At 39.7% G+C, this 21,032-nt stretch overlaps 1 protein-coding gene across 6 annotated transcripts in view; it reads right to left on the bottom strand.

The window, feature by feature from the left end:
- CTBP2 (C-terminal binding protein 2) overlaps window positions 1–21,032 on the bottom strand; it is a 198,034-nt gene that overhangs the window by 55,970 nt on the left and 121,032 nt on the right. For 5 of the 6 annotated variants that reach the window (XR_008330589.1, XR_008330590.1, XM_053388939.1 and 2 more), the window contains exon 2: window positions 20,365–20,525. The exons of the other annotated variant lie outside the window; for it this stretch is intronic. Coding sequence is in view for 3 of the 5 variants with exons in the window: in XM_053388939.1 (XP_053244914.1) it covers window positions 20,365–20,422 (58 nt within the window). In the remaining 2 variants the exon portion in view is untranslated. The remainder of the gene's footprint in view (window positions 1–20,364; window positions 20,526–21,032) is intronic. 6 annotated transcript variants of the gene reach the window in all.

Here is a 21,032-nt window from a genome sequence, read left to right as displayed (position 1 = left end):
ATCCTATTCACATCCTCATGTATCACCGCTAAAACTTCATAGCTGGGGAAGACCAGTTTCTAGTGTCAAAAGACACATATTTAATGGTTTCAGATATCTTCCTAAATATTACATGGACACTGTAAAGATTGGTATTTATTAAAATTTGTGAAGCAATTTTACATCTGGAAGATGAAATAAATAATTCAAGGAGTTGACAATTCTGTTTGTCTCTAAAATTGCATGTGATTTATGAAGATGAAATTGTGCATACTCTTTGTTCACTGTGAGAGTAGCATTTCGACACCTTAAGTGAGGAAAAGTCATTTGCATTCAATTTTTTTTATTATTTAGAAACCTGTATTGTCATTACTCATTTTTCTGTTGTAGGATACAGCAAGCATGAGCACTACCCAAGTTAACACTAGGTTGCTAGTGGTTATCGTCTGTCAAGCCGATGTGCACATTGAGTAACATTCACCAGCTCTGTGTAGACATAATGCCACTGATCCCTTAACCATGGTTAAGAGTCTTAGGGCTGCCTCATTCTTCCTTCAAACCTACCTTCCCTTTGCACAACTAACTGTGGTGTCAAATTACATCAGCACTCAGACTAATAATGGTTACCATTAACCACAGTTAGCGTTTCATTAGCAAATGAAACCAGGATTTGAAGCTGGTTTCCAAACATTAACCTTGGTAAGTACAAGTGTAAACAAGCATGGTTGCAGCTGACAAGAAAAGGGATGAGGAAACATGCAGAAAATAGGAAGAAGGCAGCGCACAAGCTACTCCCAATTTTTTTGACCATGGTAAAGATGCCAGCAGCATTACATCTATTTGCTTTAGCCCAAGGAGCATATAAAGACCCTTGGGAAGATGTCACAAATCCTGAAATGTCCTGGTTCTTGGGTGCAAAAATGGCACCCAATTTTTTGCCAATTTTGGGGTCTTCCTAAAAAAAGCACCCCGCTCTCTAGCTCTCAGAAGGGCTTACATATGATCAGTTAAAACAAGACACTCCCTATCTGTAGGCTTACAATCTAAAAATACATGAAAGACAAGGGAAAAGTGACAGGGAGAGAAGAAGAAAAATTTAGGCACAAATTTCTAAACAGTTGTTCCTCTAGTCACCAACTGGCATAGTTCAGGGGCAGGAAGTGCCTGATGGAGCTGGACTTCCAGAAAAGCTAATGAAATGAGCTCTGTTTCCTATCTCTCCCAGTGAGGCAGTCTGATGGAATGGCTGCCCCCAGATGACAAATGTAAATGTTGTAATTATATATTTATCAGGCTGGTGGTCTGGCAGAAAGAGAGCTATTCCCTGTCTTTGTTGTTGTTTTTAAAGTATTGCCGATTTTATCTTATTTATTATATACACAGCTTAAAGAGTTTTATGATTAAGGTAACTAACTAAAGTAAATTTAAAAAGTGCAAATTTGAATCTGAGCCAATCAGTTGTAAATATACTATGGACACAAATGTAACTTAGAAGTCTTAGGTAGGGAGGATCCACAAGTACGGGTTGTGAGGCATCTATTATTTAATGTGACAATGTTCATCACTTTTTTTGCTGGTAGTATTACTCAAACCTGGCCTGGCTTGCTTGCATCACTTTGGATTGGCTCCTACAATAATAATTATAAACTACACTTCGGTAATCAGGAACAAACTGCAGTGAAGGTTGGACCTGAGGGCTCACCCCCCAACTTCCTTCTTCACTTGTTATAGGGGAATGAAAGCTTCTATTTTCACTTTTGATTAAATCCTAGTTTCCTGTTATGTACAAACTCAGAGCACCGTGAATTCTTCTAACTCCAATTGCTTAAAACAAAGTAGGATTAAACTGTGCTCCTGATCTCCCCATCCCATATCAAGGAGTGACAGAAAAGACATCTGAAAACTGTAAATTTACTGTCAACAAGTGGGATTTCTAACTGCTGTAGCTTTGTCACAAGTCTCATAATTTAAAAAGATTATTTTAAAGTCTAAATTCATGACTATTCTATTTATTTTTGGTGTGCTTTCCAAAGTGTTTTTCTAGCCAAAGCTTGAAACTATGGCAGACGTGAAAGGCATTTAAAGCAGTTGGCAATGCTGGGTGAGGAAGGTTAAGCTTTTACATTTTCAGAGAGAATTGCTTGGCAAAGGAATTAAGTTTACAGCCCATCTTTGTAAGTGATGTTGCAGAGTTCCAGAACTGGAGGTGAAGGGCTGGGAAGCGAGCCTCCCCCAGTCTGGCAATAACATAACTTTTATGATATGAGCCCAAATCCCTTTAATTTCAGCTAGACTTGTAAATAAGCTTGGCAAATCTGATCTGCCCCCCATCCCCTTCCAGTAGCAGCAACAGTGTTATGGAAGTGCAATGATGCCCAAAAACCTGACTGCAAACAAAAAGCTGCTGGTGAAAAATTGTAAGAATTGTAATTATACAGGACCCAGCAGCCCTGACAAACTAAAATGCTCTGAGAGCTAAGCAGTTTGTGTTGGTAAGGCTTTGAGGACCAATGAAAACCCAAGGAGTAGCCCTATTCCTCCCCTCGTTTGTCCATTCACATCCCTCCATACCTACATGCCTGCTGCTGCTGCAGAGTTAGGCAATGGGTATGGAGGCTTAGACAAGCAAGGGCTAGTAGGAACAGATTTGTAATGATTTAAGAAAAATAATCCCCAACCCCTTTTTTCTTTTAAAATTAAAACAGAAAACAGAAATAAAAGCTTGGAAAGAATGAGCCCTTCCCAGATTGATGTTAGACCAGTTTCCCTACCTCTAGTTTTCACATCAACTCCTTGAGTTTCTTGTCTATGCCATATTATAAATCTTTTTATTCATTTATAGAAATATTTCCATACCACTATTCATAAAATATATCAGAGCAGTTTGCAACAACAGTACACAAAACCACATAAAGAAGTTTAAACCAGAAATCAGCTATTGTGGAAAGATGAATTCCAAATCACCTGAACAGGCCTGATGGAATAGAAAAGTTTTCAGTGGGCATTTAAAAGTTGAAACCTGCTGATTCTCTATTGGCTGAGTATTCAACAGTATTGTGCCGATTACACTATAGGCTCAGTTCCTTGCATTTGTCAAATGATCCCTGCCAACTCTGGGAACGACCAGTGGTGCTCCTGCAGATTATCTCAGTGGCCAAGCTGGGAAATAAGGGTCCCTGAGCTGCACTAGACCTAAGTCATTCAGGACTCTTTAAATTAATACAAGGACCTTGAAACTGGCTCAGTTGTAGATACATTGGCTTGATTAATTAAACAAAATATATAATAACAACTTACTGCTGAAGTCAGTGTCCTTGAGCCTGAATTGCTGTAACTGAAAGGCATGAAGCTATAAATTGAGTGAACTGATTTTTAAAAGACATCTCATTGAAGATATTCAATGGAAGCCAACCTTGCATAGGTGGACTTCAGCTCTTCCTCAACTCTCTGGAACAGATTTTGAGGCTGCTGGGGGGTGGGGAGAGGAAAAGTCCATAAGCAGGCATCTGTTCTATATGTGCATGGACAGAATTAGTTAAAATCCATTATATATCATCAATGCAATCTTATGTATGTTTACGCAGATGCAAGTCTCACTCTGGTTCAATTGGGATTGCTCTCTAGAAGGTGTGTTACAACTAAAGCTACCAATTAAATCTTTACATTTTAAAATCAAGTTCACTAGAAGCTTATGATATCTATATACTTCAACCAACCTTTATATGCCAACAGTGCAGCCAATGAGTGGAAATCCCTTTAATTTAAGGGGAAAATCTAATTAACAGTGCAAACCTTTACAAGTTTACTTGAAAGTAACGGAGCAACCCAAGCCCCTGCAGGGCAGCTGTTGGGGGGCAGAGCCATTACCCCATATGCATCCCTGCCACTGGTAGTGAAAGGTTGGCTCGGAATCTGTTGGAGCCCACATCTGTCTAGCTTCTCCTCCTGCCTTGGAACGAACACCCCCCCCAAGGGTTTGGAGTCCCTTTGAATTCAAGGGGGTTTACACATCAATAAGTGCATGTAAGATTAGAGCCTAACAATGTCATCTTATATATATATCTACTCAGAAGTAAGTCCCATACAGGACTGCAGCCTAAGCTAACATTTACACTGTGATTCAGATACCTTAAAAAAAGTTAAGGTTCCCTTGGCATTCATCTCATAGCAGTAAATATAAGATATATATAAGCATTCTACCACTGGCCAATTCTGCACCCCAACTATGACCTTGCAACTGTGTTTTTAAATGTCATATGCATGTTCAAGTACCTTTCCTGAGCATTATTTGAAAATGTTTTAAAATAAAGATTTATATTTCTTCATTATTAAGATACCCTGGATCTTCATTTCACCCATGTTTCCGTAATCAATGGATCTTACCTTAACTCCTAGATTAAATTTGCATTTTAAGAAGAGGGGCAAATACCTTCCTTCATTGTTTTGGGCAGAAAAAGAAACAGAACAAAACAAGAATGGAAGGGGGGGGGGAATTAGCAGAAGGTCCTACTTCAGCTAAACCTTTGCAGTGACTTCAATAGAAAGATAATCTTTCTGTGATTATGACCAAACCCTCTCGTTGCTTAGCAACACATAATTAAGGAATATGTTTTCAGATCCGCTTTGCAAGCTGGCCATTATCAGATGAAATTACTGGAGCAACAAATGTCATCCTCATGCAAATGAATTGGTTGTAGAGAAAAAAATGTTTGACTCAAGAAGGAGGCTGCTCACATCTCAACAATGCTGTTGGTATTGTCTTATAAACAGACTAACACATTAAAAAGGGAAAACAGCTATAGATTTCCCCACCACCACCCAAATACGCATCCCTGAAGTCTTAATAAGAGTGATGAAGGACTAAGCAGTAAAGAGAGCGATATTCTGAAGTGTATGACATATTATCTATATTCAGAGGCATTTGTTTTCAGGGCACATAATGTGTGTTCAAACCATTTTCACCATGTTTAGAAAGAACGCCTGCCTTAATCTTAAAAGTGCATGAGCTCTACTGAAAAATGTTGCGCTCACAAGCTACCAGAAGCAACCAGAAGCTTTTACCTACAGTATGACTTGCACAGGGTCGCTATTTGCTTTTTGTATTATGTCTGAAGTTTCTGAAGGAACACTAGATTATCAATTAAAGATGCACTGGATAACAGCTATGACAAAATGTTGGCCTCTCCCAAAAACATTTTATTACTCCCAAATTGAAAAATTCTGAATCTGTTTACAATAAATCATTCAGAAATTGTGCTACCTGAACAGTCTTTAGAAGCTTTCATTTACAACCAAGCCCAGTTCAAATGGCAGTCACAAGGGCTCTTCTTTCCAACATTGCTAAAAACATCATTTTAAGCAAATGAAGCATTTTCACAACCCTAGCTTCAAATTCTTTCAAAAGCATTTATTTATTTTTAAAAGCAGTATACTCTGTTTCTAATATATCTGTACATATGGCATTCTCATATATTCAAGGTATTTCTACATATGTATTTATTTCACACATCATGAAATCTAAACTAAGAGCAATCTGTGCTTTAAAAAGCGTAAGAGCAAAAGTGGAACATTGTAACTTTTATCAGTTCCACCTTTAAAATGACACTGTCATTGTTCAGACATTGTTTTCATGCTCATAGATGGTACACTTTGGGGCACAAGCCAAATGTAAGTACTTTTAAATCTATTTTATCATAGCAGAATTGAGTTAAAGTATATGCTTAATTCTCCTATTGAAATCAATTGGATTTAAAATATGCTTCACCATGGTTGGATTGTGTCCTTTGTTAAGTCACTCACTTTCAATAAACATGCAGATCAATCCTAAAAACATTTACTTAGAAGAAAATTCCCCTTAATTTAAAGGGATTTAATCCCAGTAGCTGCACACAGCATTAGGCACAAGTCAAATTATACAATTTACTAATCTGAGGCAATTTCTACAATTTCATTGATGGCAAATGTTTTCACTGGGATTTAATTGAATGTAACCCATGCTAAGGATCTGCCAGTTATTTTCTTTCATTACAAATTTAATTCCATGGACTATATATATGTGCTTAGCTTCATCAATGTTAGAAATTTATCAGTTTATGCATTCTGTATACAGCTTGTAAAACCTGTACGCAGGAAAGGAATTTTAGGAGAAGCATTCCCACCTTTTAATTAATTAGTTTCTATATTGCCCTTCATCCAAGGATGATGGTTTGCAGTATAAAAAAAACAAAAATAATAACATGGTAACAAACGAAACCAATAACCCCCACCACAAAGTATTTATTTACCTAGTGGTTAATGATTGACTTTAGCATTAAATGCAGACTTATTTTGTTAACTGCTTCTATAGCCATAAGTAATTCCAATAAGAAATCAACAGCATAGTGTTTTATTTGAAAAATCAACTTGAAAAAAGAAAAGAAAAAAAGAAAAATCAATCCAAAAGGAATAATGATTACTGTCCAAGCTGGGGAGTTCCAGGATCACATCATTAGTTACTTGATAAGTTACTTGATAAATTTCATCAAGGAAACACTAACTGTTTCCTCTGAAAAGCACACTTGTGCTGATAACAACTGGGGGAAATCAGTCTAAAAATGAAACCTTTCAGCCTAATTGCCCTAGAAAGTGTTTAGTATCTAATCTTATGTCCCTTGCAAATAACAAAAGCTGCAAGAGTCACTGTGAAATGATGGTTTGGCACACTTTTTATCTGCTGTGAACTAAGAAAAAAATTTAAAAAGCTAAATTAAGTCACACTGTGCATCCTCATGCTGGAATTATTTATTATGTACCAGGTAGATTAGTGACTCTTCAGGTTGGTGCAGGTAAGAATATATACATATATAATAGTTTATTTCTAAGGCTATTGGTATGCTGATTCCCCCTCCCAATAATTAAACATGAATACAACAATTCTAAAAGAAACCATATAAAGTAATATACTTTAAAGTAATTACTTGGTTCAGGCGATGCCATGGTGGAGACAATGACTGGTGGCCCTGTGCGCCTTGTGGTTTTCTGATATGGAGAATGCTGCATTGGAAAACTTGGTCCTGCTGGCACCAGGTTGGGCTCCATTTGGGTTCCTTGTTTTCGAATGAGTTGGGGGCTGTTGTGAGGACTGTGCATTGGGGACAAAGGAGGATTCCTTTCCCGCTTCATCAGCTCCATGGGTACTGTGTATGTGGTCGAATATGCTGTTTTGGGACTTGGGTGTGGATTTGTTTGCAGTGCATTCATAGCTATTCCAGCTGGAGCAGTATAGCCAGTTGCTTGTCGGGTGTGCATATTGCATGGGCCAGAAGCACTGTATCCAGAGTTGAGAAGAAAAGGAGCACCTTGATGGGGCAAGCCAGACGCAGGGTAAGTTGCAGTTTCTAGAAGGTGTTGTGTCGGAGCACTAGATGGACGGCGAGTTATTTCTGCTACTCTTGGGGACACGGGCTGCATAGAAGCAGCTGCAGGTGGGTGCATCACTGCACCATCTGCCATTGGGCTGGTGGCTGGGTGCATCGCATACTCATTCTGGAGCAATTCGCTTCGGTGACTAAAGCTGTTAGACCTGTGTCTGGGACGGATGATGGTGCTTTTCCTTTCCTGCCTCTGCATCTGCATCTCTGCTTTGTAAATATGGGCAATTCTAGAAAGCACTCTCGCCTGCCCTAGATTCGGAGCAACTGATTTTATGTCATTCTCCTCCATCATCGCCAGCATGCTTGGAGAATCAAATCCCTGCTGCAGCAAGGCATTGAGCGTGCTTTCGGATACTCCTTCAGAACGCAGAAGTGCCAAGAACTCTGGATCCACATTCCTTTTAATGTCTTGTCCTGGGAAAGGTGGAGGCACCTGAGTTTGTGAAGGAGTTGTGGCTGTTTCGCAGCTGTCATAAGGAGCTTTTGCACCAACCGTCTCCCGGACTGGTCCATAACCACGGTTTATGCTTCCATCAGGAGCTGCCGTTGAGTTTGGATCAACTACCAAACATGTTGGGGTAACTTGCCTACTGCCTGCAGCATCTATAGATCTGTCCACTGTGTCATTATAAGCTGGCCGGTTCAGGAATGCTGGAGGCTCTGCCCCATACCTGGGCATCGGAGGTTCAACACCATACCTTGCATGAGAAGGATCTCTGTTTCGAATCCTCTGCGCCTCAGGGACCATCTTAGTCATTGGATCTCTATACATGCGGCTGGCTTCATGCGGGGCAGGTGACCGGACTTGCATCTGATCCCAAGCCAATCTGCCATAATTCGGTAATGGTCTGTTAATCATGTGGTCTCTATAGTAGCGTGGATCTTTAGGTGATCTGGCAGCTAGCGAAGGGTCACTGTAGTAATCCTGAGGTGGCAAGGAACTTCGTGCAGACATTGTAGGCTGTTTGTCGTAGTAAGAAAACTCAGGGACGGAACCTTTCCGCAAAGGACCTTGGTGAAAAACTGGCTCCTGGTATGGATATGGCTCCTGCTTCAGCTCCGCGCCTCCCTGCAAGATGATATCGTGTGGTCTTTGGGTTGGCTGCTCATACCAAACTCCCTCACCACCGTAGGTTAAAGAATTCCTTCTCCCCGGAGGTCTCTGGTAGTCGAACGAACTTTCATTCTCCCAATTGCCTTCATACCATCCTGCAGCATCCCAGCTCTGAGAGCGGCCAATGTGTTTGCTTGGAATTGGCATTGGTACACAGCAATGTTCAGCTTAAATAATGGCAAGCAAGCTCTCTTGTTAAAGCTTCAGTTACACGCATAAAAAAAGCAAAAACAAACAAACAAAATGCACTGTATTTGAATCCTTCTGCGGCTTCAAGAAACAGCCCAACAGGTGGTTTACGATTTCAAAGTGTTGCCTGAATTATTAATTCTTCGAAACATAAGTAGACAAAACACAGAAAGACCCAACAGTAACCCAGCCTGGCTCCAAAAACTGCAGAATGGAAAGGTCTTTCCTGTACAATTCAGAAACAGAAAAGGGATGCTGCACTTAATCCAGATGGTTTATCCCTTCCTGCTTGGGATGGCTTGCTCACATGGACAACTAGTCAAACAGTGTGTGGGGATTAAGGGATAAATAAAGCCCCTAAAGCTTTTGTTCCATGTGACACCATTTGAGCCTGATGCAACCTACTGCACCGGCTGACCCAGACACCTCTGTATATATTCTTCCTCTGATCATAGCTACTACATGCTATTTATATTTATTTGTTTTCTATGCATAACACAGGATTCCTTTAAGATTTTACCTTCCCTCTCCCATGGCAGGAAAATAAAGGGGGTGGGGAGAGTGGCAAGGGAGCTTCAATGTCAATTCAATCTTAATCCATTCTGATGAAATGCTAATCCACTATACAGAGCTAAAGACAAATTAAATAGGAGCAGGCATGCTGGCCCCAAACAAGGCTGAAGCAAGATATACAAATATATAAGATCATGAGTAGAAACAATCTAGGTATTGGGAAAACACGTGATGAACACTGCACATTTTTTGAAAAATTACTGAGGGATCAGGGGAAGGGACAGGGAAGATGAGAGGCCAGTTTGAAATTAGCTCCACTAATTATTCTCCAAAACGATTCTTCATATTATTACCATAATTCTCAAATCCTTTCATCATCCCAGGAAAGAAAATTGCCAAGGTGTAATCTGGAATTTATAATTTTAAGACCTGAGAAGAGGTCACAGAAAAGGGAGGATGAAAGGCTCTCAAGTCTTAGTATTACAAAGCTGAAAGAAGAGAATGGACATTACATATTGTTCACCGGTACACTATTTAAACGCACACAACACACATACTTTATGCACAGCAGACACAATTATTATATTTTTATCACTTCAATGTTAATGTGGACACTAAGAGGTGGAAGGAATAAGACAGATGTACAGTATTTGGTCTTTTCAAACCTACTGAACATTTTTACACTTCATTAATATTTAAGAAAATTACAACAAACACTTTATAAACACCAAAATAGTCAAGAGAATGCAAGTAGCCCTGGCTATCTTGAATCCTGGTTGCTAGAACATTTTAAAAAAAGATTCACCAACACATTTGCTATGCTATGTTGTGTACATTTAAACTACAGAACATACTGAATGATAATATTGTTTCCTTTCTCCATAAAAAGTACAGATTTGCATGCAAGTGTTAGGCTGAGATCTTGAGGAAGAAAAAATAGCACAACAGTCACCTTCTTTTGGTGGTTGTTAGGTCATCTTGTGCATTTCTAGGGCTAATCCACAATAAAATGTTTGAAGCTCAAGCCGTCACATGATGGCGTATTGTGCTATTATGATAGCTAAGTCACTAATGCAGTCTAATGCATCTATCATACAAATACCTCTGGGCTATATTTCTGACCCAAATACAGACAGGACGTCGTAATCCCCCCACCCCCCCTGCAGTAAATAGTACAAATCCTCTTCATCACACACTTAAGAATTTCACATACAAATGCAACACATTTAAAAACTGCCCTCTACTAGATTATTCTTGCATTAGTATTATTAGAATATTTATGACATGCAACTGCTTGAAAGTCAAATATATTGGAAGAGGTTTTCTTGCCTTAATAAGAATTAGAGAATACATGACAGGCAGCTGTCAGAAAGTCTAGGTCTTTGAATGAGGTTTATGAGTTTTAGCCTAGGAATGTGGGCAAAGTAACTAGCCTGTCACCTATCTAGTCAGTGAAGGAAAATACCTAAGAAAATGAAACAGAAATGAAACAGCCATTTTTAGAAGTAGTTTTCTGTTTTTACATTTAATGGAATGAAGACTGATTTCCTTAAATTTGTTTTACTTCTGTAGCATCCTTTGTCTTTCTCTATCAAACTCTGTTAATGCTACTAGATTTTGCATCGTTAATGTTGATATGAGGTTGTATTTTAATACCTTTTGAGTCTTTTGTAAGAGTAGCAGAATCAATGTTCTACTGGCTAAAGCTGCAATCATAAACCTAGTTATTTGGGAGCAAGCCTCATTACATTCAACCCAATACTATTCAAAATACAAATTGTGCAACCTATGTATCAATTAAGCAGTGTGGCTACCCAATAATAAATGTGTTCGGCCTACAAAAAGGAGCATATAGTCTTCAACAGATTTCATGTCTCTCAGATATCCATGAAAAATTATTCTGAGCTATCTTTGAAAATCATTTTCTCCAGAATCTAAAACTGTCTACCCAAAAATTACAGTACTAGATATTCAGTTAAAAACTCATTTTGAGTGTTAAAAGAATTTGGAAACAATCCTGCGATAAAAGCCTGGATTATCTAACACACAGTACAGATCAGGCATGAGAAGTTTGGTTTATTAATAATTGTCAGAATATTGATCCTTGACCTGTCTGTATAAATCAGAATAATTTCTCATTATATGCTTTTACTGAAAAGCTTAATAGCTTTAGTCTAAAGGCTTCTCTTGGGTAGTGCTACTCAGTTGCTGGAATGACATTTGCACATGTTTGTGATGAAACACACTGGGATGCTGCTTTCAAATTTTAAAAAACCAAAATAAATAAGTTTCTTATATAGCAATCCTAACCAGCCGCTGAAGGCCAGCTTGGGGGGGGGGAGGGTTAAGCATGGGGAAGAAATGTTTCTTTAGGGGGGCAGCGTGATTATAATCACAGAATTATAGTGCAATGCAGGAATCTTTTTGCCCAATGTGGGACTCAAACCCACAACCCTGAGATTAGGAGTTTTATGTTCTAGCGGCTGAGCTATTCCAGGGATTTTTAAAAGACCATACAGTGTCCAAGGGTTACATTATTTATCTGTACAATGTTGTCGTATGTTCAAAGAATTGAAAAAGAAAATATGCCTAGAACAGAAAATTTAGGTTTCAATACGGTCTAATGAATAAAAGGTAGTTTTCTCCTTCATTCACTGTGGGGGAGAAAACCTATAATACCTCTATTTGTCACCATATTGGGACCAAGATGCCAGTTTTATAGGTGGCCTTCCAGTTTTATAGGTGGGCTTTTGTACACCACTGCAAAAAAAGATGTCCTCTCTTCCCTTGCTGCCAAAGTAAGATGACCCCTGGCACTTCATCCAGAAATCTGACACTGCAGCCTCTAAAAGCATTCATTCATTCATTCATTCATTCATTCATTCATTTGATTTCTTTCCCGCCCTTTCCCCCCCAAACACAGTTTAAAACATTAAATTTAAAACACAATTTAAAAATTAGCAACTGTGAAGGTATGTGATGGCTTTTAAATGTATTTCACAGTTGCTCATTTTAAGATTGCAAAAGCCGGTATCTTTTAACCGTCAAATGTCTGGGTAAAGAGAAATGTTATTAATATATTCCTCCTGAAAGTCAGTATTGAGGGAGACAGACCACCCACTTCGCCAGGCAGGGCCTCCCACAAATGGGGAACTGTCACCAAGAAGGACCTGTCATAGGTCAACGACAACTGGGCAGCAGTCAGAGGCGGTGGAACTAACAGGACCATTAGCCCAGTTTTCCAAGAGTTTGTGCTGGTATGGGGAGCAGCGCCAGCATGAGAGTTCTTCTTCGGAATATCTCCTTATCTTGGGGGTACTGGAAAACATGTCCCCAGGGTAACGAGAGCACATGCTTCTAAAAGAACAAGCCTTAAAGGTAAATTAGTCCATATATGATTTTAAATCCAAAGGATCTTCCTCCTTTCACATCTTTGTGGTCTCCACTTCACATCTGTCATAGAGCATGCCTCTGTGTATAGACAACAGTGGGTTTGTTTTTTGAAAAACCTGACAGCACAACTGTAAATATCCCTTTCCCTGTGACAAAATAACATTTGTTGTGCCCTACCACAGTCCTGGTTTAACAGGTTTTGTCATTTTCCATGGCACTTTTAAACTTAGCCAAAACTTGTTTCCAAGAAGGGTAACTAACACTGCTGCAATACACAGGTATACACAGCCGTTACGATTTTCGCATGCTGCTATTGGGTAGTGTCTGTAGTGGGTTACAAACACACACAAATTCCTGGAGAACTTTTGGAACAGTTGTTAAACCTTAAAAAAAAAACACGAATTCAAGAATGAGTGCTTATTCCACTCTTTTCTATATGTATTGTCCTAGAACCTTAAAATCAGCCAGGGGGAGGGTGATGCAAGTCCACAGCCATTTCAAGAACATTTTCTTATTTAACAAAACCAACTAAATTTCTTTTAACAGTGTGAACTCCCTTATGTCTAAAGGGAAACAATATACTTCCTCTTGTACCAGGGCCACCTCCTCCCTTGTTATATCTGTATATTAGTGAAGGAAGATCAGGGGCATTGCTGTAGCAGGAAAGGTGCTTCTGCTCCACAAAGCTAGTCAAATGCACACAACTTCAGAATACAAACTTTCTTTTTTGTTTAACAGATGAGCTAGAGGCTTCTAGTGATTGCAGAGATTTATTCTTGAATACAAAGTGGCTTGGGAGCTACAACATGACTATGAAGAAAAACCCAACTCTGCCCTGTGTTTCACATTTAATTAATTCTGAATCCTACGAGAGATATCTGATTTCCACTTTGGGGGTTAGACACCCACAGAATCAGAGCATCTTGGAGAGGGGCTGTAGCTCAATGGTACGAGTGCATGCAAAAGGATCCAACCTCAACCCACAGCTTCTCTAGACAGGGCTCGGAAAAGACTCCAGTCTGAAAGCCTTAAGATCTGCTGCTAGTCAGCTTTGACAGCACTGAAGTAGACCGACCAATGCCTGACTTGGCATAATGCAGCATGTTAACAAGTACTCTGTCTAGAGAACATTGCAGCTTCCTATGTAGATATTTAAATGTTTCCCAGGATCTGTCTATACTTTTCAGCATGTAACATGAAAACCAAGTCTATTTTTTAAAAAAGCAAGACACAATAAACATTTTGGAATTGTGTGTTGAGAAAAACAAACGCAAGCAAAATTATGTTCTCGATTTATTGCTGCCTTTGTTACAAAAGAGGTAAAGCTTGGCGAGTTGTCAGGGCTTCATTCACCTGTTTTACGCTTCACTAAATGTAATGTACAAGATGTTTATCTACACAGCTTGTGTCACGTCTATCTCTTACTCTAAATTTCCTCATATAGATTTCCCTGCACTCAAACTTTAGATGCTGTAAGAAAAGGGAGCAACAGGTGCACAGTTTGGAGAATTACCATATTTTTCGCTCTATAAGACGCACCAGACCACAAGACGCACCTAGTTTTTGGAGGAGGAAAACAAGAAAAAAAATATTCTGAATCTCAGAAGCCAGAACAGCAAGAGGGATCGCTGCGCAGTGAAAGCAGCAATCCCTCTTGCTGTTGTGGCTTCTGGGGTAGCTGTGCAGCCTACATTCACTCCATAAGAACCACACACATTTCCCCTTACTTTTTAGGAGGGAAAAAGTGAGTCTTATAGAGCAAAAAATACGGTACACAGAAATGACCGCACATCTGCCTCCTTTGAAGCCTATGTAGCATCTCCTTTGCGAGTTAAGGGAATTTCACTTAAACCTGTGGGGAGCATTCATTCTAACTACATATATACTGCTACTAACTGGTCTGGCCATCTGTAAGAGTGGGCTAAAATCCTGACAGGCAAGGGTGGCTAACTTATCCACCCACCCACCCCGAAGCTGTTGGACAACAATTTCCATCATCATTGACAGTGATGATTAGGGTCGGTGGAAGTTGGAACCCATAAATGTCTGGTGGGCCAAAGGTTAGCCACTTACAAAGATTAATCTATCCTGGATTTTAAATGAATTCAAAGAGGTATAAACACTACCAGTGCAAACTACCATTTATTTGCTAACAGGGATTGCAGGCAGTCTGCTGCCTTCTACAGTTCTGCTTCCCAGCCAAGCCAGGCTCTTTTCTCTTCAGAAGCCAAGAGAGAGACAACAAGGATTACAGGGGATCAGAGGACGGCTTGGAGTCTTATGCTGTTGGTGCAGGCACAAACAGTAGAAGGCTAATGCCCCAATCAGCACCAGCACCAGAGTGCACAAGACAGGAAGTGAACTCTCCCCCCCTTCCCCATGATACAGTGCCATTGACCACTACACCTGTATGCATTGCTATTCTGGGCCACGTGGAAGAAGAAGTGGTCTAAGACTTCTGCTAAAAAGTTCTCACGGAGCACATGCAGTGTGCATGGTCTGTAGTTGTATTAACATACGTAATTCATAGGACTGCCAGCATGCTGCAACATTTCGCATCCTGACATTTTGAACGCTACACTTCTCAAAACAGAGTGATTAAAACTGGGCTAGGGAATAATAAAGATACAGAAGTAATACCAGCATGACTCAAAACCTGTACCTGCAGCTTAATACAAATTGTTATTCTTATGACTCCTATATGATGCTGACCAATTGGACTCATTCACAGCAATTTAGCATATCATCATAGTCTTTTCCTTCTATACACAAATACTTTGAGGCAAACTCATTTAAATCTCTAATGTTTGTTTCTGGAATTTGAAACGCCAGCCATTAAAGGAATCCACCTGATTTCCTATGTGTTTATCATTCTGTAGTCTCAATATAATTACTAATGGTAGGCTGATGCATGGCTATGCTATGATCCCCATCTTGAGAACTGTCCCAGCACTCTTCCATACATACCCTCCCATCCATAACAACTTATCACAAAGCAAGAACTAAGAATAGGGTACGGTAAAGGTAAAGGGACCCCTGACCATTAGGTCCAGTCATGGACGACTCTGGGGTTGCGGCGCTCATCTCGCTTTAATGGCCGAGGGAGCCAGCGTACAGCTTCCAGGTCATGTGGCCAGCATGACTAAGCCACTTCTGGTGAGCCAGAGCAGTGCATGGAAACGCCGTTTACCTTTCCGCTGGAGCGGTACCTATTTATCTACTTGCACTTGGTGCTTTCAAACTGCTAGGTTGGCAGGAGCAGGGACCAAGCAACAGGATCTCACCCAGTTGTAATGGTCACTAAACAACAATGCCAAACTTATGTTTGCCCAGATATTCTTGTCTTACTTTTTTTAAGCATTAATGCATTGAACCTGAACCCTTGGATGTTCTCAATTTGTGTGTGTAACAGGCTAATCTTTTTGGGCTAATTCTTATAGCAATGAAAGCAATAACCTTTAGCAAATGGTCATTCCCCCCCCCCTTTGGAATAAGATGTGATAAGCATATACATAAAAAATGGTACGTTTTATGCTGCACTGCATATTACCTTTGGACTAACAAATATTTCTTTTAATCCATTCTACTGATTATAACAACCTCAAAGAAGATTTAAAGGAGGGAAAAGTCTCATCAGCCACCATTATTCCTTATAATGGTTTAAGATATCTAAGTATATCGCACCAGGTAAAAAGCCGGATCTTTTCAACATTATACAATAATCATTATCCACAATCAACCAAAACAGTCACAGAAAAATTTGAAATGAATTGAAAACCCATGATCCTTATCCATGAAAAATTATTTTTCAGTATTATTTTTAAAGTACTTCTTAATTGCATTTAGTCATAATCTGTTTTTCCCATGTTTTAATAGCAGTTGCAAAAGCATGTTGTGCGGTGTGTGACAGCAGCAAATCCCTTCAGTGTAATTAAAATTGCAAACGTACTTGGCAAACGACAAATGGATTTCTGGGTTTATGTAAACTGCACCTTTACAGATTAGAGAGAGAGAAATATTGGCCAGAAAAAAACAGATGGAAAAGGAAGACTTGTAAAATCCATTGTTCAGAGGAAAATAATCTAAACTTCAATTGTATCTAATGCTTTGTGGGTTGGTTTGTCCTCTGATCCTCCTAAGTTTCTTGTACACTTAGCAACCACATCTGATAGCAAACATCAAACTGGAAGGGTGGCTTTTGAAAAATCTAAAGCCGCCTGATAGAACCCTTTTAAGTCAGGTTCAAAGTCTGCTTTAGAGATGAGATAGAGTACTACACCTGCGTGTTTATGGCATTCTGATGGGTAGGAGCACAGCTCTCTCCCTTCTGCAATACAATTCTGGCAGTTGTCAGCATTTTTTTCAGGATTACAAAGGAAGCATACTTTTGCTCTGCTCTGGAGAAGATAAACCCAATTTTGATTGGGTTAATTAAGCTGACAGGTGGAATGGCTTTAACATTTTTCTGTTATTACATGATGAAACGAAGACCCCCCCCCTTTTTTTTTGCTGCCACAACTATGAGCTCTCTGCTTTGAGTTTAAAATTCACTTCTGTATGATAGAGAACATGGCTTTCCAAGAGATATCAGTAACAATAATGTGTTTCACAGGAGGCTTGTATGTGGACAACAGTCACTAGGACAACAGTCAGCCTACTCTCGACTGATGGCTAAATAATTCAAGGCAAACTTAGAAGTAATGGGTGAAGGTATGTGAGTGTGGAGTGGAATAAGAGCACAAAACATTAAACAAAAACAACTGTTGTAGCAAAAAAAAAAAAGGGCTGAAGAATCCTATGGTACCTTAAATGCTAGCAAATACCTCACATCTCAGGGTCAGGCCTACCACTGACAGTGTGAGAAGCCAAATGCTGGGCAGTGCAGAACACGCTACCCTGCACCACCTAAGCTCACCTGCTGCCTTCAGGTATGTCAGAGGATGCTGTCACAATGCCACTGTTGAAGTAAAATTCAACTGCTAGTCTGTTCAACTTTTTATTGTGGAAGGTCATCTTGTCCTTTGCCTCGGACAGCAAAATGTCTTGAATGGCTCCAGTTTTTTTCTTTTTTAAAAAAAGAACTTCGCTTTCTTTATCTATCTAATAAAACAGTCTCTTGCCTACAAAAGCTTGTCCCACAGTACTCTTTGTAAATTATAATTATATTTGCATATTTCTAAGAGAACAAGGTTTTGTTTTTTTAAAATAAAACTTCTGCCTCAGTCTCTAAATGTTCAAATTTTACAATCCATGCCTAGGTTCATTTTCTCTAGAATTCCTTGTGGCTGAGGCAATCTTTCTACACAGACTGCACCCTCAGATGTAGGTAATCACTTAGAAGACATGATTTAAGCTCTGGCTCATTGAATGTCCCTCTGTTCTTTTTCTCCCCCTGCCCACTGCCTGTAAAACATTTATAAGATGACCAGCAACTCTCATCATGGAGACGTATCAGTGAACCCATTAGAAAGTCTGACACTGTCGATCCTGGCACTACTTTTATTTGCCTCATAAGTAAATAAAAGATACACTGTCTAGACCAGCAGCAGAGATAGATTAACTACTAACAGTGTTTTGTTTCACACCAAACAATTATCCTGCACAAACCCATTAAGACAACGAAGAACGGAACAGGAGCAGTGCTTTGTGGACTGCAGTTGTCCAACCGCAATGAAACAAATCTCCAAAATCTAAGCTGTAACAGCTCCCTACTTTAAAAAACATGTAGCCATACACTTTGGGGGACGGGACCTGAAGGAGCATTAAATTTATCTATGTTTATATAATTCCTTTCAGACTTTTTTCCCCAGACTAATTTTGCCAACCCTACCTCACAAAAAGCCTGTCTACTTGCAATCACTTTTGCATTTTGATTGATCTCAAACTCATGTGCACAGAAGTTCTCATTATGCTTGGTCATCACCATATACTGTCAAATGTGTTGAGCAAGGAAAGTGTCACTACAAAATCCTAGTCTTAATTTCCTGGAGTGCCTGTTTTCTTTATTTAACATTACTTGAAAAATGCTGAGCAATATGGCAATCCACGGCAGATCCTTGGCTGTTAATACGCTCTCCAATGGTTTTGCATGCAACCTGAGGCACAAAAACTTCCATCTATTGAAAAAGGTATGCTGAATTTTCCAACTGGAACTTGGAAGTATAACTGCAGGGCACTTGGCTGAAAAATAGGTGAGGATACTCACCATGAGGTTGTTACAGTAAGTGCCACACTTTTTAACCCCCTTTCCCCCCACAAAAAGAGGTGCGTACCCTGAGTACCCCCTAGGGGGGAAAGTACTGCCTGTAGCTGTTTCCAGGGAAAAGTCTATTGTGTGTCCCATTGTTTCTGAATGGCAGCTGTGTTAGTGGGGAGAGCACACATGAACCCCATGAAGGTATACAAGTGTGAATTCATGGTGTGCCTGGGTTGCTGCTATTTTATATTTTTATTGATTTACTGCATGGTGCTTTTTTGTAGTTGTATTTACTATAATTTGATTGTATGATCTTACGTAAGACACTGTTCACAGCTTTGAAGGGCCAAAAAAGCAGTATAGAGATAAACCAATGATGATGGTGAGCAAATAGCTAACTAATTACAGCCGTACCTTGGTTTTGGAACAGCTCAGTTCCTGAATGTTTTGGCTCCGGAATGCTGCAAACGCGGAAGTGACTGTTCTAGTTTGCAAACTATTTTTGGAAGTCAAATGTCCAGTGGGGTTTCCGCAGCTTCTGATTGGCTGCAGGAGTTTCCTGCAGCCAATCAGAAGCTGTGCTTTGGTTTCTGAACATTTTGGAAGTTGAATGGATTCCGTTCGACTTTCAAGGTAGGACTGTACATCTACAACCAGCTCACGCGCTTTACTTGAGCTTTGGGGAAGAACCACATATTGCAGAGAAGGGCAGGACTGCCACTAAAAAGACAACACCATGGGAAGTAACCTCCCCACACGTCACCACACACCTAAACATTGCCCAGGAATTCATTACAAAATGTGCATTTCCTCATCACTGGCTGGTGCTGACAAAGACAGGGAAATGCTTTTCAAAACCATGGAGGCAAGCTGAAGCTGATATTATGGAATAATAGAAGGAAACCTGATACGGAGATCTATTTTTGGCAGCAACAACATTTCTTTGCCTTCATAGAAGTTACTGCAACAAACGTTCAAGGCCGGCATTCCGTTGTTGCTGAGGTAGTTTTTATTATGTGTTTCCTAACTCTCTGCTTATTTTGTTTATTGTTAGGATTGATTTATTTTGTTGTGATTTGTATTTTTATCTCTAAACCGCCAAGTGTGATATTGTCATAAATGTTGAAATAAACAAAATGTTGAGTTCTCCCATTAGTGAAAAAAGCAGCCAAATGTAAACTGGAAGAATGGGAGAGGAAAGTAATACTGTAATGCAAAGAGTCTTTACATTTTTCAAAACAAGTTATGTGGGTTTGGGGTTTTCAAAGGATGTCTTAAATTTTTTCACATTAGGAGTAGATGTGGGACAATTCCAGCACCTGAACATTACCAAATAAAGGCAAGGTTTTGCATATTAACCGGCATGAAAAAATATATACATATAATGTGAATTGTCTACAACTACAAGGTACAAATACATTGCCAGGTGCAGCTCTCTGCTTAGTGTTGTATTTCTACAAGGGCATTAGTACTGAACTAGCTTTCCATAAAATGAAATGTGAGATTGGCAAGTTTCCTAAAAGTCTTAGGAATTGTTCAGTAGATGTATAGGTTACATCAAGGCTTACCTTCACAAATTCTGTCCAATCGCTGCCGTTTGACTTTGTGTTTGTCCACAAGTGCCATTGCGCTACTGTGTTTTACAACTTTTGGAATCAAAGGATAAAGCAATCCCCCAAGAACTTATGGAAATTCACAGTAGTCCGAGTGCATAACGTCACTTTGAATCCTGCAACAAGAAGAGAGTTGTACATCGTTGGCCCTTTGTAAAACAACATCTGTATTGAAACTGTCTAGAAATGCTTCTCATATCATCAGAATGAAAACAGTTTTGGCGCATTTCGCTCCTAAGACAATGAGCTAAAATCTGGGTGCCCCATGCTCACTGTGCAAGTGATGGGGAAAAATAGAAATGTTTGCACACATTTTTATTTTAGGGCTAGATTTTTATTTCTAACTGCAACACAGCAGTTAGAAGTTCATACACTTTCCCCTAAAGTGCCCAAATGAGTGCTGTGGAAGCAGCATATCATAGCCAGTGGCGCTGCACCACAGTCATGCTTTGAGGACAAGAGAGCAAGCTGGCACCACGACACTAGCAACTGCCAGCTTCAATGCTTAAAGCATAACAGTGGTGCACTAACATGTTACATGGAATAGACATAGCCTCACTGGAGCAGACTAATGCAGGGACAGGAGGAACATCCCCACGAAAAGACACACACAACTGCTGCCA

Source organism: Podarcis raffonei, chromosome 5, assembly GCF_027172205.1.
Source record: "Podarcis raffonei isolate rPodRaf1 chromosome 5, rPodRaf1.pri, whole genome shotgun sequence".
In the NCBI taxonomy this organism is placed as follows: Eukaryota; Metazoa; Chordata; class Lepidosauria; order Squamata; family Lacertidae; genus Podarcis; species Podarcis raffonei.
Note: the sequence above shows the minus strand (reverse complement) of the source record. Positions and strands in the feature narration are given on the sequence as shown.